The following is a 15,039-nucleotide window of genomic DNA, read 5'->3' on the forward strand; positions in this document are numbered from 1 at the left end:
GGGATACTTTCCTTCTCTTGTTTTGTGACAATGGGAGAGCTTTGGCTCCTAGGGACCACTGGACTGTGTTTTTTACTTGACTAAGTCCCATTGAACTAAGTGAGATTTACTTCTGAGAAAACATGCTTATGATTGGGTTTAATTATATGTGAATAACAGGAAGTAGCATACTTTGACAGGACAAACTACTTCCATAAGTAGAGATAGTAATTCTGTATTACCATCGCAGCCTAGACATATGTTATTTCCTTTTATTCCCTTGGGGTAAAATTGTGGTGTTTCACCATGATTTGATATTGGTAAACAGTGAAGCCCTGTTCAGATATTGATTGCACCTATGTTGAGCAACACAGGAGCAAAGCTGTAAAGAGTAGCCCCACCCCAGAGGTTGTCTGTAGCAAGGGGGGGGCTTTGAACACATAGTTGTAGCATGAAGGCTTCCTCAGAATCTACAACTCTGAATGATCAGGGTTGCATATTCCTGGGAAGCCCTCACATGTACAAGTATGTGTGCAAAGGCTTCCTCAGTACAGCTATTTGTTCTGTACATGCAGACATCAAGGGAGGCATATACAACAGCTGGGATGGGGTTATTTGGTGCAGTCTTATTCGTTGCTCCTGCAGCATGGAAGTGAACTCAAATAGCACTTGAGTTTGTATAAATGGCTGCTGTGATTCAAATGTGATTTCTTCTGTTTTGGCGTGAGAGTAATGAATAGGATCATTAAACATGTCAGTGGAAGAAGGTAGGTTAATAGCTATGGTTAACAGCTTTGGAACAACCAGGGTATTAAGCCATGGTTTTAAGTTAGTTAATTGATAACTTCCTGGTTTGTTTGCTCATTCATGTGAAAAAAAATGCATGCATGACCAAAAAGGCTCATTCATATCTTGGGATATTAACCTAAGATGCAATCATCCATGTCAGTATCTCATCTTAAAAGAAAATCACAGGAAATAAACCTCTGTGGCAAAAACATATACAAATTAATTCCAGAAAAATATTTATTTAGGTTTAACCCAATGTTTTGTGAGTGAAAGGAACCTCACACAATGGATCTTTCTTTTCCCCTCTTCTGCCCTGTGGCCCTTTGAAAAACCTCTCCAGATGGTTGAGGAAACTAACCAAACATTTTGGGTTGTGTGAAAGGGGAAGCCCCTGAAATTGGGCAGATGAAGCTGACACCAGGAGAGTACAAGATTTTTCTATTCAGTTTTGGCTGATTTCCCCATCCCACTGCATCTCCAGACAATATAGTCCACAATATTTGGTTTGACCCCCAACTGTCTAGAGACACATTTCTGCGGGTATGGTGGGCTGAGGTGGTGGTGGTGAGGAAGATGTATTGCATGAGCTTGACTTCCTCTTGCACAACATTGGATATGGCTCCTGATCAGCTGACACAATTTCTAATGAACATTTTTGGGCCACATTGTTCTAGTTTTTAGTTTTGTATCATCTGATCAGATTGTACAATCCAAAAAGTAAAACAGTATGCTCAAAGAAAATCTGATTTCTGAAAATCTAAACAAATATTTTTCTATCATGCATTTATGAAACTATTCTTTTCATAGTGATTCTAAGCTGTTCATTGTGTTTTGTTAAAATAAAGTTATTTTATGCTCCAAATTTATCATGCCAGAGAATGTCATATTTAGCTTATTGATAGGTATATGGCAACCTATTTCTTCCTTTCCTCTTGTTAAAACAATAAACTATTTGAATATGTACATTCTGAGTTGCTGAATCATTAGTACAATCTTTTTCCTAATGTGGGATACGTGTATGTCTTTTACATACCTCTAAGCTTTATTTAAGTTGTTGTTCATATTCTTATAACGATAATCCTTATTATAAATCCACAAAACTAACTAGAACCCCCTTGAGAAACTACCTATTATTTGTATTGTTTTCCCATCCTTTGTTCCAAAATTAGCAGAAAATTTGTTCAGTACTGATTTCTTCAAATGAGTCATTTAGAATACAAATAAATTTGGTTACCACTTATTTATTCTATAGTGAAATATTTTTATAAAGAGAATTCCATGACTCCCTAGTTTTTGTGAACATTTTAAGTTTTTCAGAAACACCTACCAATGTGAAGGGAGGAATATGGGATCTGTGGACCTATAGATGATGTTGGATTCAAACTTCTGTCAGCTCCAGCCAGCATGGCCAATGGCCAAATCTGATGGGAGCTGTAATCCAACAACATCAGGCATAGGTTCCCCATTCTTGTAGTAAAACAATTTAGCAGGAAAAAATGTGGTTAAGCATTGAAGCATCTAGGCTATTGCCCTGGGGATAAGCTGAGATAAAACAATGTACCATAGAATAATCACTGATTGCTGGTCTGTCATTGACCCTAAATCCAACAGAGACGCCTAGGGAAAAAGAGAGAGAGAAAAAGAATCACCACTGAAAAGCATCTGGCTTTACTAAGTTGTCTGGGGAAAGTAACACTTCATTCTGGAAGCACAAGGGATAGACAGCTAGTAATTGATAGTCCCAAATTGTACTTTTGTTTAAACAGGTATGTTATTCAACTAGCATTCATAAGAATTGATACATTATAAGATTGGCTCCTTTGCTTAACCTTCCTTACACCATTTCCTCATACTAGCCACTCTGGATAACAATTATGCAGGCATATTGGAATGAATTTATAAAATTGGTATGTTACCAACTGATATTCTAGCTGTAAAAAACAGAGTTCCCTCGTGCTTGGCTCCTTTACTGCTATGGTAATGCATGGAAACGCTGATCACATGTGGATGTCCTGATCATGTTGTTCCTTTCCATGTCAGAACCATGCTTCCCAATTTGGCCACTGATATTGTGGAGAATGATGTGATCAGGGTGGCTCCACATGAACCAAGCTTCTAGATTATTTATTTATTTATTATTTGATTTATAACCCGCCAGTAGGAGCCCAGGGCAGCAAACAAAAGCAATAAAAACACCTAAAAACTCCATAAAAACAGACTTTAAAAAAAGGTTTAAAAACACTTTTTTTTAAAAAAAGGTTTAAAACATGTTAAAAAGCAATTCCAATGCAGACGCAGACTGGGATGTCTCAACTTAAAAGGCTTGTTGAAAGTAGAAGGTCTTCAGTAGGTGACGAAAAATTACTGAAGTGATGTGAGCATTTAACCCTACCAAGCAGGATTTTGGTGGGTTTTTTCATGCCCCATTGGTAACATACAGATTGGATCATAATTAAGATCAGGATGTAAAAGTATATTCCTCAGCATTGTTAACTGAAAATATATTTCCACTGAAATCCATAGGACATTAAAAAAGAAAACACAGTAAGATTGCATACTTACACATGTTTATATGGCCCTTTTTCTTAGTATTTTAGTGATTCAGATTCTCAAAAATATTTTATTCTTATTACCCTACGGATGGGGCATTAAGATAGGGAGATATCAATGAACTGATTTTGCAAATGATAACGTATTTTATCTTAGATTAGAGTCTTAGATTTTGTAAAGCTAGCATATATAAAAAGTTAACATATCATTTAATGAATATAGAATGAATGTGGTATTAAAAATTGAACAAGCAATCTAAGAACAATGCTGCTATAACTCTGCTTTAGATATTAGAAATGGACTCACAAGGAAGAATTATATCAGTTGCACTGGAATTAAGTTTATGAATAGCTTGGAACATGTTTTACAGTCTTCTCCCCCTTTTTTTACAGTAATAGCAAACAATGTGTACCCCCATTAAATGTCATTAAATCACACTATGTCTGTAATCCTACACATACTTACCAGGCAATAAATCCCATTGAACTACTTACTTCTGAGTAAGCATGTAGAGGACTGCATTACCAGGTTAGAATTCTATACATACTTACTTGGGAGTAAGTCCACTGAATTCAGCAGGACTTAGTTCTCTGTAAAGATTCATTAATTACACTTCTTTCCCAACTCTTCCTCCAAGGTGTACAGAGCAGATTACATATGATTCCCAGGACTTTTCTGTTTGGGCAGGTTACAGAAGCTGACATGCTTAGGATCATAAAACCAAAGATATGTAGAATCATGACATTTATGGGCCAAACTAATTGCATGAATAGTTGTTTTAACATAAACACCAGGTTGGACCTGGGGAAGCGTAGGGGGCTTTAAACCTTTGTCCCCTGCTGCAGCCTGTATTTGGAGTGCCCCTCACACGTTATTTGTTTTGGAAGAAAAGTTTTCATTTGCACAAATGGAAATGTTTCTTTCAGTATTAATAGCAGACACTGGGGGCATGCTCTTGTTCCAGATCAGAACCACAGTGTGTGTGTATGATCCTGAGCCTGCTATTTCCTTAAAAAAACATTCACACAATTAACAATAGAGTAAATGGCATCTTGTCTAGTTTGGTCCTAAGTCCAATCAATTTGCTAGTCCACAGATAGCCAATGTGTTGCAATCCAGATGTTGTTGGACTATTCACTCCCATAATCTTTGAACATTGTCCATGCTGGACTTGGACCCAACAACATCTACAGGGCACCACATTCACTACCCTGTGCTAGTTACAGCCCTTTTGAAAATGCAATGATTTTAACTTCATGTTCAATATAAATATAATTTTACAACTCCATTTAAAAAAAGTTAATGTTTTGTACCAAACTGAAACAGAAATCAATTATTCATGTTGACTAGATAATTTAATGATTAGGTTGTGAAAAAAGAAAAATGCTTTAATTGTTCAGAATGGCTGGATATTGGTGAAAAGTATGAATAGCTAAAAGGGAAGAGGATCCTTTAAGTAGTGAAATTTCCAGTGCTGTAAAGTAAAAAACATTGCTTGTTGAGCAAAATCATAGCATTACACAAGAGATGATTCATGATGGAGTGACTTTTTTTAGTAGAAATACAAGTGGTTGAACTCACAAACTGGCTTGGGGAAAAAACGTACACTTTCTCCATATGAAACTGAAAGCTTTGGCCAATGTGAAGGTAAAATTACCAAATTTGAGATTAGAAATGAGCTAAAATCTGTTTACACAATGGAAGTTAGAAGAAAGACCATTTCAGCAATATTGTGTTGGGTGCTTTGGCGTTCACTTTCTGATTATCTTAACTGTAGTGGCAATTGTGTCCCCTGGTGTTTCTGAGTACCATTTTTTCTTTACCTTTTACTCACATCACCAAAGTGAGGGCAGGAAACCAAACTTTCTCTTCCCATTCTGATTTGGCTTCAGGCATAATTATATAGATGAATCTCCTGGCAATGTGACATTACAATGAAGACAACAAAGCTTCCTTTTTCACTCTGGTAAGTTGCTGGTTTTTTTGTTCTTTTTAAAAAGGTGCTCAACAGCATCAGGGTGTGTGAACACCACTGTTCGTGAACAGTGGAGGGTGCAACAAAAAGGGTGGGGTATTTTGCAAATATTTCATCCACACACACAGTGCAGCCAAATAAATTTGTTCAAAATGGTTCAGCTCAGTTAGGGTATTTAAGATTTTTATTAACGACTTGGATAACGAGGTACAGATCATGCTTATCAAATTTGCAGATGATACAAAGTTCGGGGGCATAGCTAATACTGTGGAAGACAGAAACAAAATTCAAAGGGACCTTGATAGGCTGGAGCATTGGGCTGAAAACAACAGAATGAAATTCAACAGGGATAAATGCAAAGTTCTACACTTAGGAAAAAGAAACCAAATGCACAGTTATAAAATGGGGGATACTTGGCTCAGCAGTACGACATGTGAGAAGGATCTTGGAATTGTCATTGATCACAAGCTGAATATGAGCCAACAGTGCGATGTGGCTGCAAAAAAGGAAAATGCTATATTTGGCTGCATTAACAGAAGCATAGTTTCCAAATAGCGTGAAGTACTAGTTCCCCTCTATTCAGCACTGGTTAGGCCTCATCTTGAATACTGCGTCCAGTTCTGATCTCTGCACTTCAAGAAGGATGCAGACAAACTGAAACGGGTTCACAGGAGGGCAACAAAGATGATCAGGGGACTGGAAACAAAGCCCTATGAGGAGAGACTGAAAGAACTGGGCATGTTTAGCCTGGAGAAGAGAAGACTGAGTGGAGATATGATAGCACTCTTCAAGTACATGAAAGGTTGTCACACAGAGGAGGGTCGGGATCTCTTCTCAATCGTCCCAGAGTGCAGGACATGGAATAATGGGCTCAAGTTGCAGGATGCCAGATTTTGACTGGACATCAGGAAAAACTTCCTAACTGTTAGAGCCATATGACAATGGAACCAATTACCTAGAGAGGTAGTGAGCTCTCTGACACTGGAGGTATTCAAGAGGTAGCTGGACAGCCATCTGTTGGGAATGCTTTGATTTGGATTCCTGCATTGAGCAGGCGGTTGGACTTGATGGCCTTGTAGGCCCCTTCCAACTCTACAATTCTGTGATTCTATGAGTTGTCCTAATAAGAAATTTCCAAAGAAGGAGGAGGAGAAAGACAGGATAGGAGAGAGTGAGTGTGAAGAAGAGGAAGAAAGAAGAAGAAAAAATAGAAAGCTAACACCATTAACTTCTGAAGAACAACTGTGCTGGAAATTGATGAACTCATGAAACCAGATTTGGAAGATAAGAATTAACTTTGAATTGCAAATTTATGTTGTAAGGGACTGCCTGTTTGTAGGACAAAAATGCAATCTTCAATTATAAATTATTTATAGATTAAATACTTATAAATCAACTCACAATATAACATCTTTGCTACTGCTCTCACATATAAGCATATTAATTTGGACATTTAATATTACTGACAGCAGGATTTTATTCCAGGGTCTCTGTTGTAAATGAGATCATATTTCAAATAAAAATGTTAGCAACAAAATATGTCAAAGCATTTTAAAAGTAATCTCAGTATCAGAATATGTTGATTAACTGTTCCAAGGTATTTACCACCCACAATGTACACAAATGACAATTTATTTGCAACACCTCACATTACTACTTTTGTGAGCTAAGTGTCATAGTTAAGTATGTAATTCTTTGTAAAATTATAGTTCATCCCATTTCAAAGTTTGCTTAGAAATATATCTGTAGAGCAGGAGTACTGCATTTTGGAATACGCATATAAATCAATATACAACTTTTATTCTATATAGAAACTTAACAGCATGTGTCCTTAAGGATATATTAACGTCCTAGCTGTACCAAACCAAAGCCAATCTAGAATTCTGTTTCCAAAGCCACATGAAAGCCCAGACGCAGGGCAGGATTTGTTATTTGTCCCCAGCATCTGAGACTCAGAAGTATATCCTGAATGAACATGGAAGTTTATTTACAGACAATCCTATGGAGAAAGGGGTAGAGTCTATGGCAGAACTGCCACTTTTAAAGCCATGACAGGCTCACACTGGCCATGATACAAGATGGGGTTGGGTGATATTCTTCCCCCTCCAATTTGTTTCAAAGCCCATTTTTTCTGCCACTGCCATCGGTGGATCAAAGGTGAAGGAAGCATGGTGATGAAGCATTCCACTGCTGGAACAAGGAGGCTTCTGACATCAGACCTTCTTTTCCATCTACAGACAGTGAAGGCTGCAGCATCCAGTGACCCCTTGACCACTCTTCCAGGATTTGGGACTGCTCCCTAAGCTGTCATGGCCTATAGCCATGAACAGACTTATCTAATCGTCGTCTAATCCTTAAAACTATCTGGGCTAGTAAATTCCATATGTCAATAAGATGTTGTGCTGAAGCTATTGCCAATCACAATTTAGCAGACACAACTTCCAGCATTATAAGAAAGGAGTGGGGGGGTATCTAGATAAACTATTACTACATTGTTAATTATTTTAAAAACCTCTATTTTGTTTCCTTTGTCTTTTTGTTTCCTACATGAAAAGGCCCAAGCACTTTAGCCCTCCTTCATGGGTAAAGTATTCCAATCACTTAGCTGCCCTTCTGTACCTCATTGCAAAGGTGCCTAAGTAACATGTGCCTCACAAAACTGGTAGATTGCACATCATGTGTTTATATTTTTGCTCCTTGGAAAAAATGAAAATCCAAATCTTAGATAGATATTCTCAAATGCAATCCTATCCCCCTCCCCCAAGATATTGATGGATGAAGAGAGGATTAGGACAACATGTAGGTGCTGTTGAAGTTGGGGGGGGCAGAGGTAGGAACAGTGCTGGTGGGACCTCACTGGTGAAGCACATATCCTGCAGAAAAATATTGCTGGTGGCAGGCCCCTCAGCTATGCCAGCCAAAAACTGGCATAATAAAAAGCAAGAAAAAGCACTCCCCTTCTGCCCAGGTCAGCACAAACTGGAAGGATTGGGATTCAGTGGTGAATTTGCCACTCTGTTCCTCCCTTCCCCCACTTAAGACTGCTAGTGACTTGCTTATTTCTGATAGTCTATTTTTAACATCATTATCTGGAAACGTGCAGTGGTCTAAAAAAGTTCTGCAATGAGTTCTATTCAGCATCACTAATCTTTTTCTCCCTCTCCACAAATGACATTAATCTCAGGTGATTTCCCAATAAATCTATTCCATAAAGTAATAATTTAAGGAATAAAGCACACATATAGCATTACTGTAAAGCTCTTACCACTAGATCAGTTTTTATAGGATCAGTTAGTCTGTTTATGGGATTGTGCTAGTTATAAAAGTAATACGCAGGCTACAGTCCTAAACATACTTGTTACTACGGAGTAATCCTCAATGAACACAGTGGGACTTACTTCTGAGTAAACTTTCAGAGAACTGCATGGGCTGTGAGAGTGAAACAGTCAACAGTGCAAATCTCTATGTATCTACTCAGAAGAAAGCCTCACTGAACTCAACTTACTTCTAGGTAAGTGGGTATAGGACTACAACCTTTCATTTGAATTGCGCACCAATGATCAGAACATGAAGAGTACAATAAACTGGCACTGTACTCTTGCAAAATTGTAAGAAGTGTAGGAAGATTTGAACAGTTTGGCTTTCACTTGAAAATTATTTCTGTTGAACATTGATGGAAGTTGTGATAATGTGAAAATAGCACAGTGCACTGTTTTAATCAGATGTGCAAACAAGTGTCTGACATAACTGAAGTCTATGCCAACTATACTGAACAAAAAGATATATCTCTGAATAAGTGAAAGACTGTTAAACAAAATAATTTGAATTGGTCAGACTGTACTGATGCTTTACAGATAGTGCACTAAGCTATGATTAAAAAACAAAAATTATGGAATGATCTTTCTGACGAGGTGCGCCTGGCGCCAACACTGTTATCTTTTCGGCGCCAGGTCAAGACTTTCCTCTTCTCCCAGGCATTTTAGCATGTGTTCTATATTGTTTTAATTTTTTAAATTGTGTTTTAAATTGTTTTTAAAAGATGTATTTTAAATTGCATTTGTTTTTAGTTATTGTAAACTGCTCAGACAGCTTCGGCTATGGGGCGGTATACAAGTTTAATAAATAAATAAAAATAAATAAATAAATAAATAAAAACTTGGCTGTGTTGCCATATTGCAAAATTATCTGGACTGAAAAATATTCCTGTACCATTAAAAAATGAAAAAAGGCTCCGAGATAAGGTCATGAATTTTGCATATGGCCGCACCTTTGCATGATCTATATCACGAAGAATGTTTTAACATCTTTCACTGTTGGCAAAAATAGTGAAGAAACTTGCTATTTTATTGTAGCATTGCTTTGCTATGAGCAAGTAAGCTGCTTCATAGATTCTGAAAACTGAAATTGCAGATACTACTACTGTTTTGGGAGAGAAAATGAAAAGAAGCTGATATGTGTAGATTTCTGAACAAGCATTGTCTCCACAATTGCATACTGTTAAACTGAATTTATTACTGACCAGTTTCTCTTCTACTGTGGTGATGGAGTAGCTCTAGACTTCAAACAGCAGACAGAATTACTGTATGCACATAGCTATTACTCTGGTGTCTCCTGCCATAAACAAACAACATACCTGCAGCATTAAATTCTAATTTACACTTGGCCAAGATTCCCAACTGCATATACACAGGTGCTGAAATACACAAGTGTAGTCTTTTCAGGTGTTCAAGCAACACATGTGAGGGACGAGGAGGAGGAGGTATGTAGAAAGTGCATGAGCTAGCACCACTCCACATGTGCTGTACCAATCTTCTGACATTTAGTGAGAAGGCCTGCCTGAAGAGGCATATGTTTTCACACTTTACATGTTTGCATCAGTTAACATTGCTACAATTGTAACTGACAAATAAAATGTGAAGTTGCTCTAAATTTGTCATTAATTTTGGTAAATGTATTGGCTTGTTTTCTTAGCTCCTATTTAAACCACTTGAAATAATTATTTCATTTAATTTATCACAGGAGTTTGAATGTTATCTGTTTTAAATGCAGCTTCAACCTCTGAAACACAACACACTTGAGCCCTACACATGAAATTCAATGAATCGTGCTTGTAGGTCTGCAACTAATAATCTAAGCATATTCTGAAAATTAATATCCATACAAGATTTTCTTCATTTACATGGCCCAGGTCTACAGTGTGTTGTCAAGCTTTGGGTGTTCTAAATCTATATTTCAACAATGGAGCATATGATTTACGAGATGATTAATAAGGAAGTACACGAACAACAGCTAAATAACTGTCATGAAACATGTATTTCTCTTTCTCTTCTTTTGTAATAAAAAAGTGTTTTAGTTGTGCATAATGATTCAAGGCACCCTATTTCTGCTTCCTTAGTACTGCAATTAAAAAGGGGTTGGTACAATGCTAGAAGTTCAGTTGAGAGAGAGGCAGATAAACAAAGACAGGCTGAGACACATAATAGCTAATAGTGTTCCATAGAGCATGCTGGTTCTGACACCACCTCTGTGTCTATGAAGGGATTATCTGCCAAAACAGTATGTGCATGAGCCATCTGAGTCTTATCTCATTACCAACTAGATCCATTTCAGTTGGGATTCAGGCCTGGGTTTAGTACAGAACCCGCCATGGTTATCTTGTATGATGACCTGTGTTGGGAGAGAGACCAGGGAGTGTGACTTTGTTGATCCTCCTTGATCTTTCAGTGGCTTTCGATACCATCAACCGTGGTATCCTTCTGAGATGACTGCCTGAGTTGGGTGATGGGGCACTGCATTGTAGTGGTTCCATTCTTACTTGGCTGGCTGGCTCCAGAATGTTGTTCTTGGAGGGTACTGCTTGGCTCCATGGGTTCTTCAGTATAGGGTCCTGCAGCGGTAGGTTCTGTCCCCTATAACATCTACATGAAACCACTGAGTGGGGTCATACAGAGTTTTGGGGTGCACTGTCATTAGTACATTTATGACACATAGCTATTTCTCCTTTCCATCTTCTCTAGGTCAGGCAATAGATGTGATGCATCAGTACTTGGTTGTGATAACTGACTGAATGAGGACCAATAAACTGAAGCTTAATTTAGACAATACTGAGATGCTGTTGGTGAGTGGTTCCTCCGACCAACTGAGTGGTGTGCAGCCTGCTCTAAATGGGGTCACACTTCCTCTAAAGAAGGGTTTGTAGCTTGGGGTTCTCCTGGATCCATTGCTTGAGGCATAGGTGGCTTCAATTGGCATGGAGTGCCTTCCATAAACTTAGGCTAGTAGCCCAAGTGCAACCCTATAATCTGGCTACAGTAATCTATGCTCTGGTAATCTTAAGGTTGGATTACTGCAGTGCGTTTCACATGGGGCTGCCTTTGAAAATGGTTCTAAAGCTTCATAAGTACATAAGAAGAGTCTGCTGGATCAGGCCAATGGTCCATCTAGTCCAGGATCCTGCTCTCACATTGGACAACCAGTTGCCCATGGGAAATCCACAAACAGGACCTGAGTGCAAAGAACACTCTCCTGTGGTTTCTAGCAACTGGCATTTGGAAGCATACTGCCTCCACCCATGGAAGCAGAACATAGTCACCAAGGCTAGGAGCCATTGATAGCCTTTTCCTCCATGAATTTGTCTAAACCTCTTTTCAATCCATCCAAGTTGGTGGCCATCACTGTCACTTGCCCTACGTGGCTCATTATGGGCTGCAAAGAGAGACTGAGCGGAGGGATCAAGGCAGTGGTGAATGCTTCCTTGGAAGAAGGTGTAATGCCATTAGCCCTCAAGGAGGCGGTAATAAAGCCCATCTTGAAAAAGTCCTCCTTGGATCCCCTAGAGTTGAACAACTTTTGCCCAGTCTCTAATTTACCATTCTTGGGCAAGGTGATTGAGCGAGTGGTGGCCAAACAGTTACAGACACACTTGGATGAAGCAGATTACTTAGATCCATTCCAATCGGGCTTCAGGACTGGACATGGAACTGAAACAGCCTTGGTCGCCCTGGTGGATGATTTGAGGAGGGCATTGGATAGGGGAGAACATGCATTCCTCGTCCTCCTGGATCTCTCAGCGGCTTTTGATACCGTCAACCACGGTATCCTCTTGGATCGCCTGGAGGGAATAGGAATAGGGGGCACTGTTTTACGGTGGTTCCGTTCCTATCTCTCAGACAGGCATCAATGTGTAGCATTGGGAGATGAGGTTTCAGACCCTTGGCCTCTCAATTGTGGTGTGCCACAGGGTTCTATCCTCTCTCCCATGCTATTTAATATCTATGTAAAGCCACTGGGGGCCATCATCAGGAGATTTGGGTTGCAGTGTCACCAATATGCGGATGACACTCAGCTCTATCTCTCATTTAAGTCCTCACCAGAGTTGGCTGTGGATACTATTTCCAAGTGCCTGAAGTCCGTAAGTGAACGGATGGGAGGTAATAGGCTGAAATTGAACCCTGACAAGACTGAGGTACTGCTCGTGGGAGACAAGAGAAGGTTAGGAGATATAGAACTGGTGTTTAATGGGGTAAAATTGCCCCTGAAGGACCAGGTCCGCAGCCTTGGGGTCATTCTTGACTCCCAGCTGTCCATGGAGGCTCAGGTCTTGGCAGTGAGCAGGGCATCTTGGTATCAATTACATCTAATACAGAGGCTGCGACCCTACCTTCCTGTCCATCTGCTCCCGCGGGTGGTACATGCCCTGGTCTCCTCTCGCTTAGACTACTGTAATGCGCTTTACATTGGGTTACCCTTGAAAACGGTCCAGAAATTACAGCTGGTACAGAATGTGGCGGCACGTTTGATTAAGAACAGCCGCCGCCGTGATCATATCACGCCGGTGTTAGAAGATCTACACTGGCTACCAGTTGTTTACCGGGCCCAATTCAAGGTGTTGGTCTTAACCTTTAAAGCCCTATACGGTTTCGGCCCAGTTTATCTGAAGGAGCGCCTCCAGCATCACCAAATATGCCGCCTAATGAGATCAGCCTCACAAGACCTTCTCTCGGTCCCACCAGTTAAAACAGCTAGACTGGTGCGGACCAGAGAGAGGGCATTTTTGATTGTAGCCCCCACCCTCTGGAATTCCCTACCCTAAGACCTTCGCCATGCCCCCTCCCTGGCACGTTTCCGCCGAGTCTTGAAAACCTGGCTATTTAGGCAGGCCTACAAGACTCTTGGGGCGGACTAGTTTTATTTTGTATAGATGTGGGTGGTTTTAGATTAATTGGAGATTTTGGTTTTGGTTTATATTGTATTTTGGTTTATATTGTATATGTTGTATATCATTTTATTATGTACATCGCCTAGAGTGGCTGTTAACTCGGCCAGATAGGCGACTCAGAAATAAAATTTATTATTATTATTATTTACTTGTAAAGGTGAATTCCATAGTTTAACTATGTGCTGCATGAAGAAATACTTTATTTTGTCTGTCCTGAATCTTCCAACATTCAGCTTCATTGGATGTTCATGAGCTCTAATGTTATGAGAGAGGGAGAAAAGCTTTTCTCTATCCACTTTCACCAAGCCATACATTATTTTATACATATCATCATTTTCATATATGTATATTTTCATTCATTCATTGGCTGAGTAAGATTGTCTTCCAAGATAAGGTCTTTAACAGTGGGTCTGTAAGTGTCTGTGGAGGCCAATTCTGGATCCACACAGCCCTCTTACTTGCCTTTTTGCTGAACTAAAAAGCACCAAATGCTGCAAACTTTCCTCATGGGGAGTCGCTCTATCCCCTTGATCATTTTGGTTGCCCTTTTCTGAACCTTTTTCAGCTCTACAATATCCTTTTTCAAGTGAGGTGACCAGAACTGTACAAATGTGGTGCACCATAAACTTATATACCAGCATTATGATAACAACAGTTTTACTTTCAACACCTTTCCTAATGATCCTAGCATGGAATTTGTCTTTTTTCACATTGAGCTACCCACTCGGACCACAAGGTCTTGTTCCTGGTTAGTTACCTCCAGTTCAGACCCCATGAACATATCTGTGACATTAAGACTTTTTGCTGCAATATGCATAACCTTAAACCTGTTTACACTGAATTGCATCTGCCATTATACTGCCCATTCACTCAGTTTAGAGAGGTCCTTTTGGAGCTCTTCACACACCTTTTTTATTTTAATGTCCCTGAATAATTTAGTATCATCAACAAACATGGTCACCTCACTACTTACCCTAACTCTAGATCAGTGGTTCCCAACCTTTATGAGCACGGGACCCCCTTTATAAGCTGAGAAAATATCATGACCCCTTCCCCCCAGGGAGGCAGACTGGCTGCCAGGAAGGAAGGGGGAAAGCAGCCTTTCTTTGCAGCCTTGCTTCTTTTTGCTTCACAAAAAGCCCTCTCCTCTCATTCTAAGTAAGGGCGCTGTCAGTAGCGGCAGTGCAAGGAGACAGGAATCAGTGATAGTAATCCCCTCTTCTTCCTGGTAGCTCCACCCTCAGCCTCCTCTGGTATCTGCCATGTATTTTATAGGCAGATGCCTGCCCTTGGTGCACCTGAAAGACGCTCTGGCGCTTCAGCAAAAGGCCTCCCCTCTTGTTTGGAGCCAGGGGGAGGTGTCATCTGCAGCGCCAGTGGGAAGCAGACAGTGTCGAGGGAGTGAAGACTTCTTTAAAAAATAATAATAAATAATTCATTTATTAACTGTTCACGGCCCCCTCTGGATTACTTCACGGGCCCCCTGGTGGTCCCAGCCCCCAGGTTGGGAACCACTGCTCTAGATCAT

The 15,039-nt window shown here is 39.8% G+C and overlaps 1 protein-coding gene across 11 annotated transcripts in view; it reads right to left on the reverse strand.

The window, feature by feature from the left end:
- The window catches only part of NOVA1 (NOVA alternative splicing regulator 1), a 288,715-nt gene that overhangs the window by 24,200 nt on the left and 249,476 nt on the right, over nucleotides 1–15,039 (reverse strand). For 3 of the 11 annotated variants that reach the window (XM_061611544.1, XM_061611546.1, XM_061611543.1), the window contains one exon: nucleotides 2,330–2,385. The exons of the other annotated variants lie outside the window; for them this stretch is intronic. In XM_061611544.1, the coding sequence (XP_061467528.1) occupies nucleotides 2,330–2,385 (56 nt within the window). The remainder of the gene's footprint in view (nucleotides 1–2,329; nucleotides 2,386–15,039) is intronic. 11 annotated transcript variants of the gene reach the window in all.

The sequence above is a fragment of the Rhineura floridana genome, chromosome 2 (assembly GCF_030035675.1).
Source record: "Rhineura floridana isolate rRhiFlo1 chromosome 2, rRhiFlo1.hap2, whole genome shotgun sequence".
Taxonomy (NCBI): domain Eukaryota; kingdom Metazoa; phylum Chordata; class Lepidosauria; order Squamata; family Rhineuridae; genus Rhineura; species Rhineura floridana.